This window comes from Engystomops pustulosus, chromosome 1 (assembly GCF_040894005.1).
Source record: "Engystomops pustulosus chromosome 1, aEngPut4.maternal, whole genome shotgun sequence".
Taxonomy (NCBI): domain Eukaryota; kingdom Metazoa; phylum Chordata; class Amphibia; order Anura; family Leptodactylidae; genus Engystomops; species Engystomops pustulosus.
Genome location: NC_092411.1, coordinates 271019601 through 271037118, shown reverse-complemented (window position 1 = coordinate 271037118; position 17518 = coordinate 271019601). Strand labels below are relative to the sequence as shown.

The 17518-nt window shown below is 42.6% G+C and overlaps 1 protein-coding gene across 8 annotated transcripts in view; it reads left to right on the top strand.

Moving 5' to 3' along the window:
* The window catches only part of GRK4 (G protein-coupled receptor kinase 4), a 198195-nt gene that overhangs the window by 105290 nt on the left and 75387 nt on the right, over nt 1-17518 (top strand). For 7 of the 8 annotated variants that reach the window (XM_072126163.1, XM_072126161.1, XM_072126164.1 and 4 more), the window contains one exon: nt 7858-7953. In XM_072126163.1, the coding sequence (XP_071982264.1) occupies nt 7858-7953 (96 nt within the window). Of the gene's footprint in view, nt 1-2699; nt 2792-7857; nt 7954-17518 lie in introns of those variants that run through there. The other variant, XM_072126167.1, reaches the window with a different exon arrangement.

The following is a 17518-nucleotide window of genomic DNA, read 5'->3' as shown; positions in this document are numbered from 1 at the left end:
ACCATCACCATAGACAGGGGGCATCCTCTACACCTACAGGAGAGGCGGTTCTACCATCACCATAGACAGGGGGCATCCTCTACACCTACAGGAGAGGAGGTTCTAATATCACCATGGACAGGGGGCAGCCTCCACACCTAGAGGAGAGGAGGTTCTACCATCACCATAGACAGGGGGCATCCTCCACACCTAGAGGAGAGGAGGTTCTACCATCACCACAGACAGGGGGCATCCTCTATGTCTAGAGGAGAGGTGGTTCTACCATCACCATAGACAGGGGACATCTTCCACACCTAGAGGAGAGGAGGTTCTACCATCACCATAGACAGGGGGCATCCTCTACACCTAGAGGAGAGGCGGTGCTACCATCACCATAGACAGGGGGCATCCTCTACACCTAGAGGAGAGGCGGTTCTACCATCACCATAGACAGGAGGTATCCTCTACACCTAGAGGAGAGGAGCTACTACCATCACCATAGACAGGGGTCATCCTCTACACCTAGAGGAGAGGAGATTCTACCATCACCATAGACAGGGGGCATCCTCTACACCTAGAGGAGAGGAAGTTCTACCATCACCATAGACAGGGGACATCCTCTACACCTAGAGGAGAGGTGGTTCTACCATCACCATAGACAGGAGGTATCCTCTACACCTAGAGGAGAGGAGCTACTACCATCACCATAGACAGGGGGCATCCTCTACACCTAGAGGAGAGGAGGTTCTACCATCACCATAGACAGGGGGCATCCTCTACACCTAGAGGAGAGGAGGTTCTACCATCACCATAGACAGGGGGCATCCTCTACACCTAGAGGAGAGGCGGTTCTACCATCACCATAGACAGGGGGCATCATCTACACCTAGAGGAGAGGCGGTTCTACCATCACCATAGACAGGGGACATCCTATACACCTAGAGGAGAGGAGGTTCTACCATCACCATAGACAGAGGGCATCCTCTACACCTAGAAGAGAGGAGGTTCTACCATCACCATAGACAGAGGGCATCCTCTACACCTAGAAGAGAGGTGGCTCTACCATCACCATAGACAGGGGGCATCCTCTACACCTAGAGGAGAGGAGGTTCTACCATCACCATAGACAGAGGGCATCCTCTAAACCTAGAGGAGAGGCGTTTCTACCATCACCATAGACAGGGGACATCCTATACACCTAGAGGAGAGGAGGTTCTACCATCACCATAGACAGAGGGCATCCTCTACACCTAGAAGAGAGGAGGTTCTACCATCACCATAGACAGGAGGTATCCTCTACACCTAGAGGAGAGGAGCTACTACCATCACCATAGACAGGGGTCATCCTCTACACCTAGAGGAGAGGAGATTCTACCATCACCATAGACAGGGGGCATCCTCTACACCTAGAAGAGAGGAGGTTCTACCATCACCATAGACAGAGGGCATCCTCTACACCTAGAAGAGAGGTGGCTCTACCATCACCATAGACAGGGGGCATCCTCTACACCTAGAGGAGAGGAGGTTCTACCATCACCATAGACAGAGGGCATCCTCTAAACCTAGAGAAGAGGCGGTTCTACCATCACCATAGACAGGGGGCATCCTCTACTCCTAGAGGAGAGGCGGTTCTACCATCACCATAGACAGGGGGCATCCTCTACACCTAGACACCTAGAAGAGAGGAGGTTCTACCATCACCATAGACAGGGGGCATCCTCTACACCTAGAGGAGAGGAGGTTCTACCATCACTATAGACAGGGGCATCCTCTACACCTAGAGGAGAGGTGATTCTACCATCACCATAGACAGGGATTCTTTACTATAAGAGCAGTGAGCCTATGGAACTTTCTGCCGCGGGATGTTGTTGTGGCAGATACAAAAACATTTGCCTGATCCTAAATTATAGGTTAGACTGCTTTGACCTGTGTCTTTTTCCTAACTATCTTCAATGATACACAATAGCCCACAATCCTGAAAGGCTGAGAGGCCCTTTTCACTCACAGAGCTCAGACAGCCGGATAGTCCCGGTAGTCCACTAGCCTCTTGTTTGATATAAGCACAGTCCTTAACAGGATTATATTGGGCCAGATGCCAACCCACATAGCGTATACACCAGACCAAGAGCGTGTGGTGTGGTGGATTAGGATAAAAGAACAACCCAGGTTAAATTGCCATAAGGACACACTAGACAAACGCAATACACACAAGCAATGTGTTTATACAGTGGACAGAGTTGCTAATTACAGGTGATGGAACAAAACAAGTTTTATAGATGAACAAAGAAATCTGGTTACTAGATGCTACGGACACTGGTAGGTGAGTGCGGTGGTCTTAGGGTTTCCTCCAATGCGATGTTCTGTGTGACCTCCAGAAGAGAACAACACATAAAGGGCTTTAAGTGTTTAAGGGTTATGTTACACATCTAGCCTGGCCCTAGTAGAGTGCTGGAGACCCTTCCACTCAGGTCCAGTGTACTGTGACCTCAGAAGGCAAGAGGAGTCAGAATTTCACAATGGAAGATCACAGGGCAACCATAGTGCTGCGAGTGGATCTGTCTGGGCCTCTAGTTTATAGATGGACCCATCTCTGTTCTACAAATAGTGCCATGTATCTTATCAACTTCTCAACCTCCGAACTGAACGCAGCCTCATTGCTCCATGTCCAGCTGCAATCCTGGAATACAAACGCATATTTCATACAGTCCTGCTGCTACTAAACACACAGAAATGTTCTCCTGGGACAATACCTTAAACAGTTTGCAGAAACTAGTAATGTTCGGGTGAATGCTGTACCTCCCCTTGGCTTGCGGTGCGTCTTACATTTTTCATATAATAAACTAAGTATCAGTTGAACAGTTTATTAAAGTCTGTAATGTATGGCTCTTCCTGGGTCTTGGCACAAGATGGACACCTCCTTTCATTTGACTCTGTTCCTGCTCATCTTGCAGGAATTTCTGCTTTTATATAATAGATGTTGTGTGGTCTTCTAGTGAGCGGAGACCAATAAATGTTTAATATCTAGGGCACATTAAACTTCAGAAAGAGAATGTTTCCATGTTTGCTGTGTTCTGTAGAGCAGGAGTTGCTGGCTTTAAACGTTCTCCCTGGAAACAGTAGGTAGACAGGCGCCTTGGATGAAAATTCACGAATGACACAAATATGAAGAAGCAGAGTGGTACTTAATGCCACTACTTGGCCTGTATACTATAAGCAAATGAAAGAATTCGTTGGAGATCCTTGTGGCACAAAACCACGGATATGGCTAGGATAATTTAAGGTGAACTAGAGTTGATCCTACAATTTTTGTAAAAAAAAAAGTTATTTTTATGACATGTAGAAAACTGTATATTTTAGCAGTAAGCTTATCCATATAGCGCAATCGAGAGAGCTAGTGCAGCACAAATGTAGAGTTGAAGGTAAGGTTTGGATTACTGTATGTAGGATATGAGACTTGAAAATAGAAATTGATGTGGAGACTTTTGTGCAAATGGACAATCTGTAAATTGATTGCTGAACAGTACAGGCATTGGCATTTCATGGAAAAGTAGGGACTGTCATCTTGATTTTCTTTGAAGGTTTTATAAGTTTGCTTTACAGCAGCCACATTAACCTATAGTTTGGATATATAGTTTGTCTTCTATACTATGGTGTTGTGGGCATGCTTTGTACTGGCGTCATTGTGCATGGAGGTGTGAGGCGGGTGAGCTACAACCGGCTCCTCTTGTGAATGATGAATCCTGTGTTATCTATATACACCGTTGTTGCACTTCTTAATGGTCAGTCATAGTACCTGGCTGTATATGGTGTGTTGAATGGCCATAGACCAATGGTGGCGAACCTATGGCACTGATGCCAGAGATGGCACACGGAGGCATCTTTGTGGGCACACGGCCGTCTCCCAGGCACAGAGTTTGCCAGACATACATCTTCCTGCAGTCTCAGGCAGTCCAAGTAGTGCCCTGCTATTGTAAAGTGACCCATCCTGTGCTGCCTGGTCCTGTCTAAAGAGTGAAAAGGTGTCGGACAGGGTCGGATCGGAGCTCAAAGATTCTGGTAGCAATACGTTTGTTACTGCCTAAATTGCTGTGTTGGCACTTTGGGAAAAGCTAGTGGTTTTTGAGTCTCACTTTGGGCACTCGATCTCTAAAAGGTTCACCATCACTGCCATAGACTATAGGCGTAGGTTGCCAGTTTTAGTAAATTTCACCCTGTACCACATCTGTGTCCACAGTAGTCACAAAAAGTGGAGCTATGAAGTTCATGTGTGATATCACCATTACAGTTTCTGTCTCCACTTTGGTCTATGATCGCTTCCAACTCAACTCTGGCCAGATAGAGCTTGTTGGGAATGAGAGAGACGAAACAGTTCAAAGCTACTGGCCTCCCAGTTGTTTTCCAGGTAAACTGGAAAACCTTTTATGTTGTCTAGGTTTGTATCCGTGAGGAAACTACCCTTTTGGATCCTCCACTGGCCTCCATGTACACCATGAGGTCAGGGCGATGCAGGAAGGAGCTGAAGGTCTCCGTGCAGCCTGTGTGCTTTGGCTAGACTCCCCGGATGAGCGATGTTTGCCTCTGTCATTCCAGGTCTTGTACCTTTTTTGTATACTTGGCTTCTTCCCATCTTGGAAGCAGCTAATTCATTCCAGATCTGTTTGACTGCATTAAAGCAAAAGCCCCAAAGTGTTAAATACTTTGCGGAGACCGCTGAGGTCACTCACACCTGCTGACATTTCATCCCATGAGAAGCTCATTATCCTGGAGGAATGAAGATGGGGAACCGTTCCCGTGTTGAAATAACATGCACAGACTAGGTCGTATAAATTTTTGAATAATCTGGAATCTTTTTAGATTTTGGATTATTGTACACCAAGAATATTTATCCAGTAATTTCAGAATTCAGCTGAATGTCTGCCATGTAATGCTACATCTCTTCTCTGCTACGATGCCTACAAACATAAAGGGTTGTCCTAACTTGAACTTAAGAAAGTGGAAGCTCTCCAGACCCACAACCAGCATCTCCTCTGTAAGGATGAATTGACATGTAGGTATGGACTTTCCACCAAACTTCATTTGGGGACTGTTCAAGAACCATTTACTCACTCGGTCCCTCGGAGTTCCCGAAAGTGCTTTGTCCGACGATCATGCACTGTGCCGCGATTCCCTAAGATCGTGCACCTGATATCCTGCATGTGTCGCTTCCCCGCTCAGGTCCGACAGAGTTCCCCATCTTCTTCCTGGTGCATGTAAGTGCATTGAATGCGACACAATTTGAATGTTAAATCCCGCGCTCAGTCCGAATCAGTAGGATCGTCCGACCCGCCCCCCGATTGCTGTTGCATGAAAGCCTGCACAGCTGCGCCAAAATCCGATCGCGTGCGACACAATCCCCTGCTAAATACCTGTGCCAGCGGTCGAAATCCCGAAAACGTTGGGATGTCTGACGAAAATGCATCTGCAGACCCTTAGTAAATAAGCCCCATTGTCTGACAGTTGAAAATCATGGCTACTTTCTTCCAAAAATAGCACCACACCTGACCATGGATTGTGCTGGGATTGCATTTCGGCTGTATAGAAATTAATGGAGCTCATTTGCAATACCACACACTACCCATGGTCAGGGCTGGAGCCATTTTTACAACCCTTGCACAACCCCCCTCCCCTTTAAGATGGAATATTGAAACTAATGTTAGCAGATTTGTTTGTGTTGGCTTTTTTTTTTGGTAAATGTCGGGTCGTGATTGTGGTTACGTGCAGGTGGCATCATGACCACATTCACTATCATTAGCTGTGATCTGCAGCATCAGTGACCTGTTGCATAATATAGAAGAGAAAAATAAGTATTTGGGAGGGGGGGGGACGAATCCATATGTACGCATTAGACAATGAGGGGTCATTTCGGGAGACAATCTTGCCCCCTGATATGAAAATATTCTGGCACGAGACATGCCGTAATGTTTTTACTGGCTCCAGTTGAAAAAGCGGTTTTCAGAATGTAAATGATACTGTTCCTGTAAGAACAGAAACAACGTAAGAGCAAGAACACTCTCTGTGAGGCGGGATCCTTCTCAAGACGGCGAGAATCCCTCAGGGTTTGGCCAGAGGTTTGGAAGGTTTAAAGGACTGTCTGTCTCTTAACGTGGCCCCCCTCTTACACCCCCATCACATTCCATGCCGGAGAAGTCGGCCAAGTATCAGACCTAATACTATTGGGTCAAACGCACAAAATTAACTATTTTCTTAACATTAATGGTGGCCAGATGTTTTTTTTAGGCTGCACAAAGCTTTAAGAGAACTTACCGATAACTCAGTGACTTTATCTTAACCCAAATTTATCACAAAATCTTATTGGCAAAGTATAGTGATAGCCAGTGATCACCATATCAGTTCTACAAGGAATGGCACCTAGTTTTTCTAGACTCCTGATTGGCCAAGTCAGCGGGTTGTGTACTAACCCTACCTGTACGTGACCAAGGCGAATTTCAGTTGTGAAAAATGGACGTTATTGTCCTTTTTTTTTTCATGGCCGATTTGCATCAGTCTGGCATCAGTTGTACACGAATCCTCAGAAACTATATTCTATAAGTTATCCATGAAGACTGTTTACGACAAGGACAGTTCATTAAAGTAGACCTGTCACCAGTATTTGACCACATTGACCAGCCATGTATGCTGATAAAGGGTTACAAGTCCTCCCCATATCACCTAAAATTAGCTGCCAGTGAGGCCCTGTACCTTAATTACAGTTGTTTTTCTAACTTGCAAATTAGCTTTTTCTGACTTGTGTCTTCTGGCTTTGACACTTCTCTCTCCTGGGCTGCCTGTAAACCACACCCCCATATTTTGACTGACAGCTCTGTCTTGTTTCTTTCATGTCATGTGAACCAAAGTGACATCATCTCAGGTCCTTTAGCCTTCTAACACTAGCAAACTGTACCCGTACTGTACTCTATGTATGTGATCATATGAAATCACAGCAGCCTCCATGTAGGATGAAGAGGAGTAGAAGTCCTTGGAGGCTGCTGTGATTTTGTGTCATGAGATACATACATGGGGTACATTTTGCAAGTGTAAAGGATACATGACATGAGCTACTGAATAGTAAGGAGGCATAATGCATGGGAAGGAGTAGATGGGAGGGGCCTGATGAGCAAGACACACCCCCTCTGGTGCTAGGTAATATAATATAAAATTTATTTATAAGGATGTGAAGGAAACCAATTTTAGTTAAAAGAAGGGTGTCTGTTAGTGAATAGGCCTCTATGGGAACCTGTCACTAGGTGTATATGTGAAAATGTGGAACCAGGGGCACCTACTTACAGATTCAGGCACTGTAACTGTGAGTGCCGAGCAGAGGGGGAGGGCGAGACAGAGTAACAGCCTGTGAATCTGCCACTCGGTGGGGCTCTGGGAACCGCCCCAGTAGCCTTTCAGGCTTATTAGCATAATTTTTGAAGGTGATTTTGATAAAATAAAGGATAAGAAATAATATTGGATAAGAAATATAAGTAAAAACAAAAAGTTGTGGCCAGCTTTAGCTTGATATAATTTCTCTTCTCTTCTCGATAGCAACCGTTAGCACTATCCCATTCGTGTAGATGTATTCCTTTAATTGAAGCATTTTTAGCTTTTGTGTATGTGCCATTAATACTCTTGGGCAAACCTATCCATGGGGCCCTTTCACGTAATGGACAAGCATTTGTTTGGTTGCTTTACATTGGCTGACTGCAGTACAATAGTATAGACCACAAGTAACGATTGGAGTTACATTGATGGTCAATTAAAAAACTTTTACTCTACCTAATTTTTTTTAATGATTGTTGCGTCATGCAGGATGTACATGATATAAAATCTCATGGCTTCTTTCTATGACAGGTGGAGGAGGCAAAAGGAATGGGCGCAGCAAGAAATGGAAGGAAATGTTGCGGTTGCCGCACATAAGTCAATGTGAAGAACTCCGGCATACAGTGGGTGAGTACATGGAGTGCCGCACCTTAGCTTTTTACTTAAGGTTTTTATGTGGATTTACTATTGGTCTATTGTTATCAGACTTCTCCATCTGACCCTATTTCTCTACATTTGTAATGGAATCCGCTTATGGCTTCCATGTTGGATAGGGCATAAATTGTAGTAGGGGCCTCACCCGAAGGATGAGCCACGTCGTCATAATAAAGTGTCTCCCAACCCGGCATCCCAAGGCTTCCAGTGGCCAACACGTATAGGAAAACAAATCATGAACCATGTACATAGACATCAGTCTTTTTACCCTCTTTACCCAACAGAAGTGATATGTATTGGTTTAACCCTTTGCTTACAAATGCTAAATGCGCGTTTGGATAGCCCCTTTCTTAAAACCACATCATTGGCTCTAATCCAGCAGGTGTTAGGTTTGCCTACAGCACTCCGTCAGGAAAACTGAAGTATTGCATGCTGCCCATTGAATGTTTAATGCAAGCACCTTTTGGGTCCTCCAGAAAGTGATGTTCTTGGAACTCACTACAGAATTTTCAGATAACCCCTATAACCTTTACAAGATCTGGTTTTGTAGATTTTTCAGCTGCCTAGTTGGAGCTTTCTGGAGATTCTTGGAATAACCTTTATTTTTAAGAGCTGAGTGGATAATGGTTGCTAGCATTGTGCGAGTGGCTTTATAGATGAGCTTTGATCTCTGGGAAGTAAGAGTCTTTTGGCTCATTTTTCTTGCTTTTAGGTATGAACTGAAATGAAACCTTGATGGAATGTGTTACTTTTCATTTCCCGTCCAAGTCTTGTCTTAACCTCTTACTGACATATGATTCAGTGCAGCGGCTACACTGCTCTTATTCACTGATACTTGGTATAGATGACCTCTATTTGTGCCAATGTTTAGACTAATAGGGGTTGTCCAGCAGGGATACATTTTTGGCAGAGGATGTGGGTTTAAAATGAAAAAAAAAAAATTCTTAGCAGGTCCATACTTTCTGGTCGTGTGGTCGGGGACCTCGATGCCTAGTGATTGGCTCAGCGGGAATTTCCAGGAAATGGAGAATAGGAGAAGTTGGGGAATCCTTGAGGTTAATTTTGGTTCTTTCATTTGTAGGATTTTTTTTTTTTTTTTACCAAATTTATTTGTACATGCCACACAACCCCTTTAAAAAGGATGCATGGTGAAAGCGTATTTTTTGCAGTTTTCTTAGACACTTAGTCTCGATTTTGCTATTTATTGAGCTTTGGCTAGACAAGGGACTTGCACCAATGTTCCATTCATGTGCACCAGACGAGCTGCATAAAATGGGTGGATGTCCTAGAATTTGGACCTCCAATCGACTGTAAAGTGGTGTCATATCCCAGCAGTATTATATTAGAACTTCTTAAAGGTTATATACATCATCGTTCTCTGACTAGGAGTAGCAGGGGACTTCTATAAACTATAATATTATTGGCCATAAACATTCAGACAAACCTATTTTAATGTGTGGATGCAAGGCCATTACTAGGAAATTTGTGGCCCCTGAACAGAGCCCCACTAACACCCCCCCCCCCCACTTGGAGGCAGCACTGTGTGGATGTGCGGTCCAGATCTTTCTCTCCAAAGGTTTGTATAGTTTGAATTCTGTCCCTTCATTTATTTTGTTTTTCACCTGTCGCCCATTTGGCCCAGGTGTTTCTAATTTGGTGGAGACCGCATCTAATTATACATTTCCATATACAGTGGCCGCCTACTTGTTCTCAGCCCATTTCTTAGACCATATGGGATGGTCAGTGTTAGAGACCTGTTCATATGGTACTGTAAAGCATGGTGTCTGTTTTATCTCTGTGGGGCTGCTGGGGCTGCACGGCCAACGTAGACGCCATGTGATGCTGCACCTGTAAGCATAGAGACCCTGTAAAGCTACGTCACCGCAAAGTGGTTAGTGGCTTCTGCAATTTGATCGAAATGTATCTAAGAACCTCAACTTTGTTTCGTTAATGTAGCCTATCGGCAATAGATCAATGTGTAATGTGTGGCTTGTCACAACTTGTTGACAAACCCATAAGAAATATGGAGGGAGAGGCTGAAGTACTTGTTTCTCCCAGGGGCAACCCCTGAGTGTCTGTAAGATGAGTCCCTGGGTAATGAATGGGGAAGCCCGTGGTGGTAGACACCCGTATCCAGGGATCAGACAGAGGCAATGTTGTGCAAATCAACTCACAGTTTTTTATTGAACAACAGGTAGCAGTCAATGGCCTAAACGATCAACAGCATCTGGTACTGGAGTGGTCATGGAGAGTGGTCCTCAGGAATAAAGAACCAGCCTGGTATTAGATGCAGTCTGGGATAATGGAGATGGAGCTGTGTCCAAACTGTGAAAGCTGCAGCTCTGGATTAGAGTCTCCTGACTCCGTTCCTGGGATTGGTATCTGTAGCAGCACCAGGGCCGGCGCTATGGGTAGGCAAAGGTGGCAATTGCCCAGGGCCCCCAGGGAGAAAGGGGAGATTCTCTTCTTTCAAATGAATCTTGAATTTTGTTTCTAGGTGCTATGGATCCAGAGATATTCAGGTTTAAATTGAGAATATCAGGTGCCATTTTTATATATAAATATCTCCGTTTTCCTACATTTTAGAAACACAAATTTAGATTCATATAAAAGAGGAGACTCTCTTCTTTCATAGGAAAAAAGGAGTGAGCTTCTATGAGTCACAGAGCCAGAGATACAGCCCCCTGAAGTGTCTCCCCCATCTCCAGATTCTTAGCCATCAGGCTTCAGGGAGAATTTGCTGCACACAGGAGCTGCTGCACCTCACAGATAATGGAAATATTCACTTTATATGTTACTACATTTTGAGAAGGGATAATATCAACTAATGTTCATGTTTTTAACCCTTCTCTATGCAAATCTAAGAACACACTTTGGGCCACATGTATCAATCGTTTTTTTCTGTTGTTTTTGCGCCTTTTCATTCAGGCGCACCGTTTTTGTGCCATTTTTGCGACTAAATGCCAAACTAGCTGCGCAGCAAAAATAACCAGCTTTCCCTCATTTATCCTAGCAATCCAGATGTTTTGATGCGCCTAATGATATTCATCACTTGCGACTTTTCATTTAGGCGCAAAAACGGGCGCAAAAACAGTCCAGCCCGAAGCTGGCGTTATCTGAGAAGAAAGCACTGAGCCCCTTTGCAGAACAGCTCATTTCTAGCAGCAGAGCTCATCCAGACACTGCAGACACTAGAACAGATCATACAGACATGAGATACTCTGCAGACACTAGTACATATAATACAGACATGAGATACTCTGCAGACACTAGTACATATAATACAGACATGAGATACTCTGCAGACGCTAGTACATATAATACAGACATGAGATACTCTGCAGACGCTAGTACATATAATACAGACATGAGATACTCTGCAGACGCTAGTACAGATAATACAGACATGAGATACTCTGCAGACAGGAGCTGCAGACTCTATTTACAGTTCATCACCTTCTATTTACAAAACATTCTGCAGAATCCTGAGCTCAAAGCAAAGAGAGAAGAGAACGTTACAGAATGTTGCACATAGTACAAACAAGTGTCCCCCATGTAATTCTGCACAGTATCACCAGTGTATCTGAGGGGGATATTGTGCAGAATTACAGGGGTGCAGCAGGAGACCAGCACTGGGGGATCCCCTCCAGGAGAAGCCCCTGCTGAGGAGGTCACTGGGTGCAGGGTGTCACACACCTGGGTGCTGCTGTGAGTGTTATCTTCATTCTGGGCTGTGGGAGAAGCAGAGAGGAGCTTGTAGCAGGATGACATGTAAGTGCCCGAATCTAACATTGCGCCTAAACTGCGCCTAAACTGTGTTAAAGTAAAGTGATTAATAAGAGGCAGGAAATTACCTTATCACAGATGGTTGTAGCTTGTGATAATTCTGGAAAACAGTGCGCCAGAATTTAGGCGCAACTACTACACTTAGGCGCACAAAAGTGATAAATGTGGCCCTTTCTCTCTTATTCCCTTTTATTTTGTGATAGTTATTTTTTGTTGGGAAAATTGACTGATACGATGAACATTCAATTCTCTTCGCCTAATGTGACTACACCGCGACCAGAACATGTCCATAAAGTTATATGTAACACCAAAAACACCCACATGTCCTCGAATAAAGTTTTTATTTCCCACCATCCTCCATTATTTACACCTATGTTATGACGTTCTCACTCATTCTTATGAAGCGCGGAGGGTTCTGTTATTGTGTGGCTAATACAATGGCGCACATCTAAAAGTGACTATTATCTCATTAGAGAGGTTTATGGATATATGGTTATTTATTTGGGTGACCATTGTGTAAGGAACAGACAATGATACATCTGTGTGAATTTTCTGCAGTTCCCTTTGCTGCATATTTTGGTGAATACAGTATATTGGAGTGGGGTCTGTATGATCTCCTCACATCTTACTGGTTTGGGAAAGTATATTTTCTTTATATAAGTATCTGGATTTGTACATATTTTAGAGGAAATTTTGAATGTTAATTGCCAAATGCATCGCCTGATCGTCTGCTTTCAAAATTCTATAGGTTTTATGGCACCTTTACTTTTTATTCTGTTTTATTGATATATTTTGCAGGTTGTGACTGTCTAAAAATGTCTAGCTGAAAAGCAGATATCTAGTTATTACAGTTTTAGTGATATTATGTGGATTTATTCATGTGAACATATCAATAGGGCACATTTGTGAACTCTACAAATGTCCTTGTTTGGATCAAATTTTTTGCCATCAAAGTCAAATTTTAAGTATTTTTAATAAAATGTTTCAATTTGAATCAAAATTGCATGAAGGCGCCTATGTCTATAAAATCTTTGATGCAATTTTGAAAATGGGGCAAGTGTCTGCTTTCAGAAAATATCGGTCCCTCTCCCCAATGGGCCTCACAGTCTAATCAACCTACCAGTAATTTTTTGGAGTGTGGGAGGAAACCGGAGGACCCGGAGGAAACCCACGCAGACACAGAGAGAACATACAAAATCTTTGCAGATGTTGACCAGCGTTGCAATGCTGTAGTGCTAATCACGGAGCCAACATGCTGCCCATAAATCTCCCTATCATTTATCATCTCCTATAAAATTCTCCCATATTACAGTTTGTTTTACCATACTAAAGGAGCCTCTTGCTGACTGTGACTGGTCATAAAATAGTTTTATTTTGGGGCCCCACTTTTAGTTTTGCCCAGGGCCCCACTTTGTCTAGAACCGGCCCTGAGCAGCACTGAAGGTGTGCTCCACACTGACTCTCTCTTCACTCTGTCCATGTGCTCGAAGACCATGTGCTCTCACTGCACAGGGGTTTTATACCTGGTCAGGTGTCAGAACCTCTCCAATCACACTCCAGTTTACAATACAGCCACATAATTGGATAACATCTTACACCCATTCTTTCCAGGCAGAATCTACAGCTGCTATTACATAATGACCAGGCTCTAGAATCTTCATAGAGGAGTGCACTATACGATTGGTTACTGGTAAATGCATCTGGTGCCTGGGAGATTTATGGGCAGATGTAGGGGATCACTGGGGGACAGACGAATCAGTCCCATAATATTCAGCAGATTGAGGAATAAGTCTAAGAACCGCACACGGGAAGTCACATGGAAGACGACGTCTGGAAAAAGTGACACATGTGAAAAATCATCTCCCTTTGTAAATGAATGTAGGACTGGTGTATATATATCGTAATTAGAAGGGCAAACCACTCAGCGAACCGTAATGGAGCCATGCATCTTGTGTAGAAAGGAGGTTTCAATCTCAGCGGCTGATGAGACCATGGAAAAAGGATTACTCATAGATATTTGCCACACAGGTAAGAATAACAGACCTTGCTCTAAATCATGGATGGAAGAAACATAATGCAGAAGCACGACGGCTCTTCATTTTTTTCATGTTAGTAACGAGACAAAACAAGTTAATGAGATTGTGGGAACAATTATTTACAGATGTACTCAGTGACCGAAATACTCCAGTATCTGCCTTGAGACAGTACAGAGGACAGATTTAGAAAAATAATATTTTTATAGTCCCCGGTTTTTTTTCCTTTTTAAAAATCTGCTCTTTTTTGAAAGTGGGGCGTAATTTTTTTATATTCAAGGGAAATTTACCATTAAAATCCATCATAATAAACTAGCAGGCACAGTGACTTATGATGGTCGTCTTATATGTTATCTGTGGCCTCCTGCCTTAAAATCCACTTCTAAAATTATGCTAAAGCCTTAGGGGCTACCCTCTGTGATATGGCTTTACAGACTGTTACTGTCTCACACTCCCCCTGATACCTTGAGTCCATGGACTTTTATAACTCCCCATGCCTCCATAACCTTTTACACCTCTTCACGCCTCCATAATCTTTTACACCTCCTCATGCCTCCATGAACTTCTACTTCTCCCCATCCTCCATGGAAGCTGCTGTGATTTCATGTGATCAGATACATACATGGGGTAGACATTGCAGATCTAACATGACATTAGATTACATCACGCTGGTCACATGACATAAGGTGAATAAATTAATAAGCTGAATACTTAAAACAGGCATTAGACATGGGGAGGGGTAGGTGGGAGGGTCCGATCGAGCAGGACACTCCCCCTCTGATACCATGATACCAGGTAATATGAGATAAAGTGGATTTATGGAGATGGGATTTAAGAGGAACAATTTTTAGCTAAAAAAAAGGGGCACCAGTTATTTATTAGGGCTCTATGGGAACCTGTCACTAGCTGTAAATGTGGTGACCGGTTCCCTCTGCACTTTTTTAGACAGAATTTAGACAAGCCTAAATACTGGGGGAATATAGCCTGGTTAGATACTGAGACCAAAATTTTAATTTGAATGCCACTTTAGATACCATGTTTGGAAGCCAAGACTTTACTATATATCACCCCAAAAACAACATATGAACTGTGAGGTTTGGACCGTGGTCACATCACGGTGTGGTCTAGTTATTCAGCATACAGGACTGGGAAACTTCAACTGAAGGAAAGATGAATAGACAAACGTGCCAAAATATTCTAAAATCAAAAGCGGCTGGACGATTCGGTGAGACACGGCCAAGGAAACCCAATCAATTGGTTTCAGAGAAAGAAAATAAAGCTGCTAAAATGACGCGGACAACCGGCTGCTCTTAATCCAGCAGAAAATCTACCTTAGCAATGTGTGTGACTAGTTACTCCATATAGGTGGTCCCTGACTTAACCCCTTAAGGGTGCAACCACATGTTCAATTTTTCAGATGCAGTTTATGATGCCCAAACCAGGAATGGAGTAAAAGTAGGAGGAGCAACTTTAAATTATTTGTCTCAACCCATTACTTTATGGTAGGATCAATCAGACAACCCAGGGTTAAAGCACCCTAGGGGGTCTGAAAAATAGTAGAAAACTATAAAAGAAAAAATAAAACCCAAAAGTTCAAATCACCCCCTTAGAACTGATATAAAAACAAGTTCTAAAAACAAGCAAAATAGCGCTGAAAATGTACAAAATGCCACTTTTTGGCAATATTGCAACATATAAAAAAAATAAACAAAAAGTAAAAAAACGGCCGTTCAGTCCCCAAAATGGTAGCAATGAAAAAGGACACCATACACAACTCCTTACACCCAAGTATGAAAAAGTTATTAGGGTCAGAAGATGGAGAATTTTTTTTTTTTTTCGTAAAAAAGTTTTTAATTGTTTAAAATATAATAAAACACAATAAAATTATTGTCCCTCGTGATCGTACTGAACCAAAGAATAAAATAAAGGTGTTATTTGGGCCGCACACTGAAAGTGGGCCACAAGAAAATGGTGCAAATGCATTTTTTCACTGATTTAACCGCATTAGGAATTTTTTTTTTTCTAGCTTCCCAGTACGCGGTATGGAATAATAATTACCGTCACTGCAAAGTGCAATTTGTTTCGTAGAAATAAGCCCACATTCAGCTCTATACATGAAAAATGAAAAAGTTATACATTTTTTAAAGGTGGAGAACGAAAAAATGAACGAAAACGGCCTTAACCCCTTAAGGACACTTACCGTATTTTTCGGACTATAAGGCTCACAAAAAATCCTTTGATTCTCTCAGAAATTAAAGGTGCACCTTATATATGAATTGTACTTGCAGACAACAGCGGCCTTGAACTGTGCACAGGTCTGCCTCCTGCTGGTCATTCATCCTTATAATCCGGTGCGCCTTATATATGAACCTAGACGTTTTAGCAGGCATTTATTGAAGGTGTGCCTTATAATCCGATGCCCCTTATAGTCCGAAAAATACGGTAACTTGATTTGGGCCCAGGCTGCAACTAAGAAATGTAAGGGATTTCAAAGTTATTTGAAAATATGCTCAGCCTTTTTCCCATGGTAGCCCAAAATTTTTAAAAATCCAATTGCCTCAGGGAAAAATTTTTTTGTCTGGAGTAAATCAAACACAAAATCTGCCTGTTCCAAATTAAATAAAAATTCAACTTAAGAACAAACCAACAGAACCTATCATCCCCAAAATAGGCTTTTGTACATAGTATGATAAAGCAGAAGCCCTTACTTATGTTATCGGTAATCCATGGCTTTCTTCCTTCTAAAATCAACTTTTATTATTGTGATAATTAGTTAGAAGTAATGTGGGGGGCATTACCAGAGCCCCTCCATACTGTAGTATCACAGGCTGTTACACTGTGTAGGAGAACGTCCCACCTCCCTTGCCTTTCAGCATTTATTAAGAATTAATAGACACATATGATGTGATTGCTTTGCCAGTTTGGCATTGTATGAGTTGTCACCAAACAATAAGAGTGGGAAAGTTTTTGGTAACATCATGAGATGTTCCATGTGACACCTTGGTTATCAGACACCTTTTTATAGGCCATCCGTAGAACCATCTGATATTATTTTTCACTATGTGACAAGATTGCTTTCTTATTACTGATAGATTTCATCTGGTGTTGTGACTTTCCATGGCATTTTGCACCTCTCTTACTTCAGGTGTTCAGTACTAGTCCCCTGTGTCATGTCTTATTTTTACACATAACTTAATCTATGGACATCTGTGGTTTGATTCCTTTACCAATGTGAATTGGATGGGTTGTTACAGAAATCTGGTGAGAATTTAATGTGAGTAGCACCATCGTAGATAAAATTACATAAAAAAATTGGTGACTTGTTCATGACTTAATTCACCCACTGTATCTGTCTATAAAAAAAAAACAAAAAAACAAAAGGAAATGTCTTCAAACAAAACGGTCAATACTCATACAAATAAATCTTCTCTGCCCCACCAGTATAAATATGACATTAAATGGGTATTCTGGGAATATGGACGTCTGATACGAAAACCAATAATGCTATAAATAAATGAATATAACAAAACTCAATGTCATTAGTAGCAAAATGGAGCTTAAGTAATTTGATTTTACTATTCACAAAATGTAGGCAGAGTTATTACCAAGATGACTGCACCTGGAAACTACAACTCCCATGATCCCTTAGTTCTCAGTAACTCCTCCTCCCTATTATGCCCTGCTTTCAGTGATGATGTAACAGACTGCCCTGCTCTGTT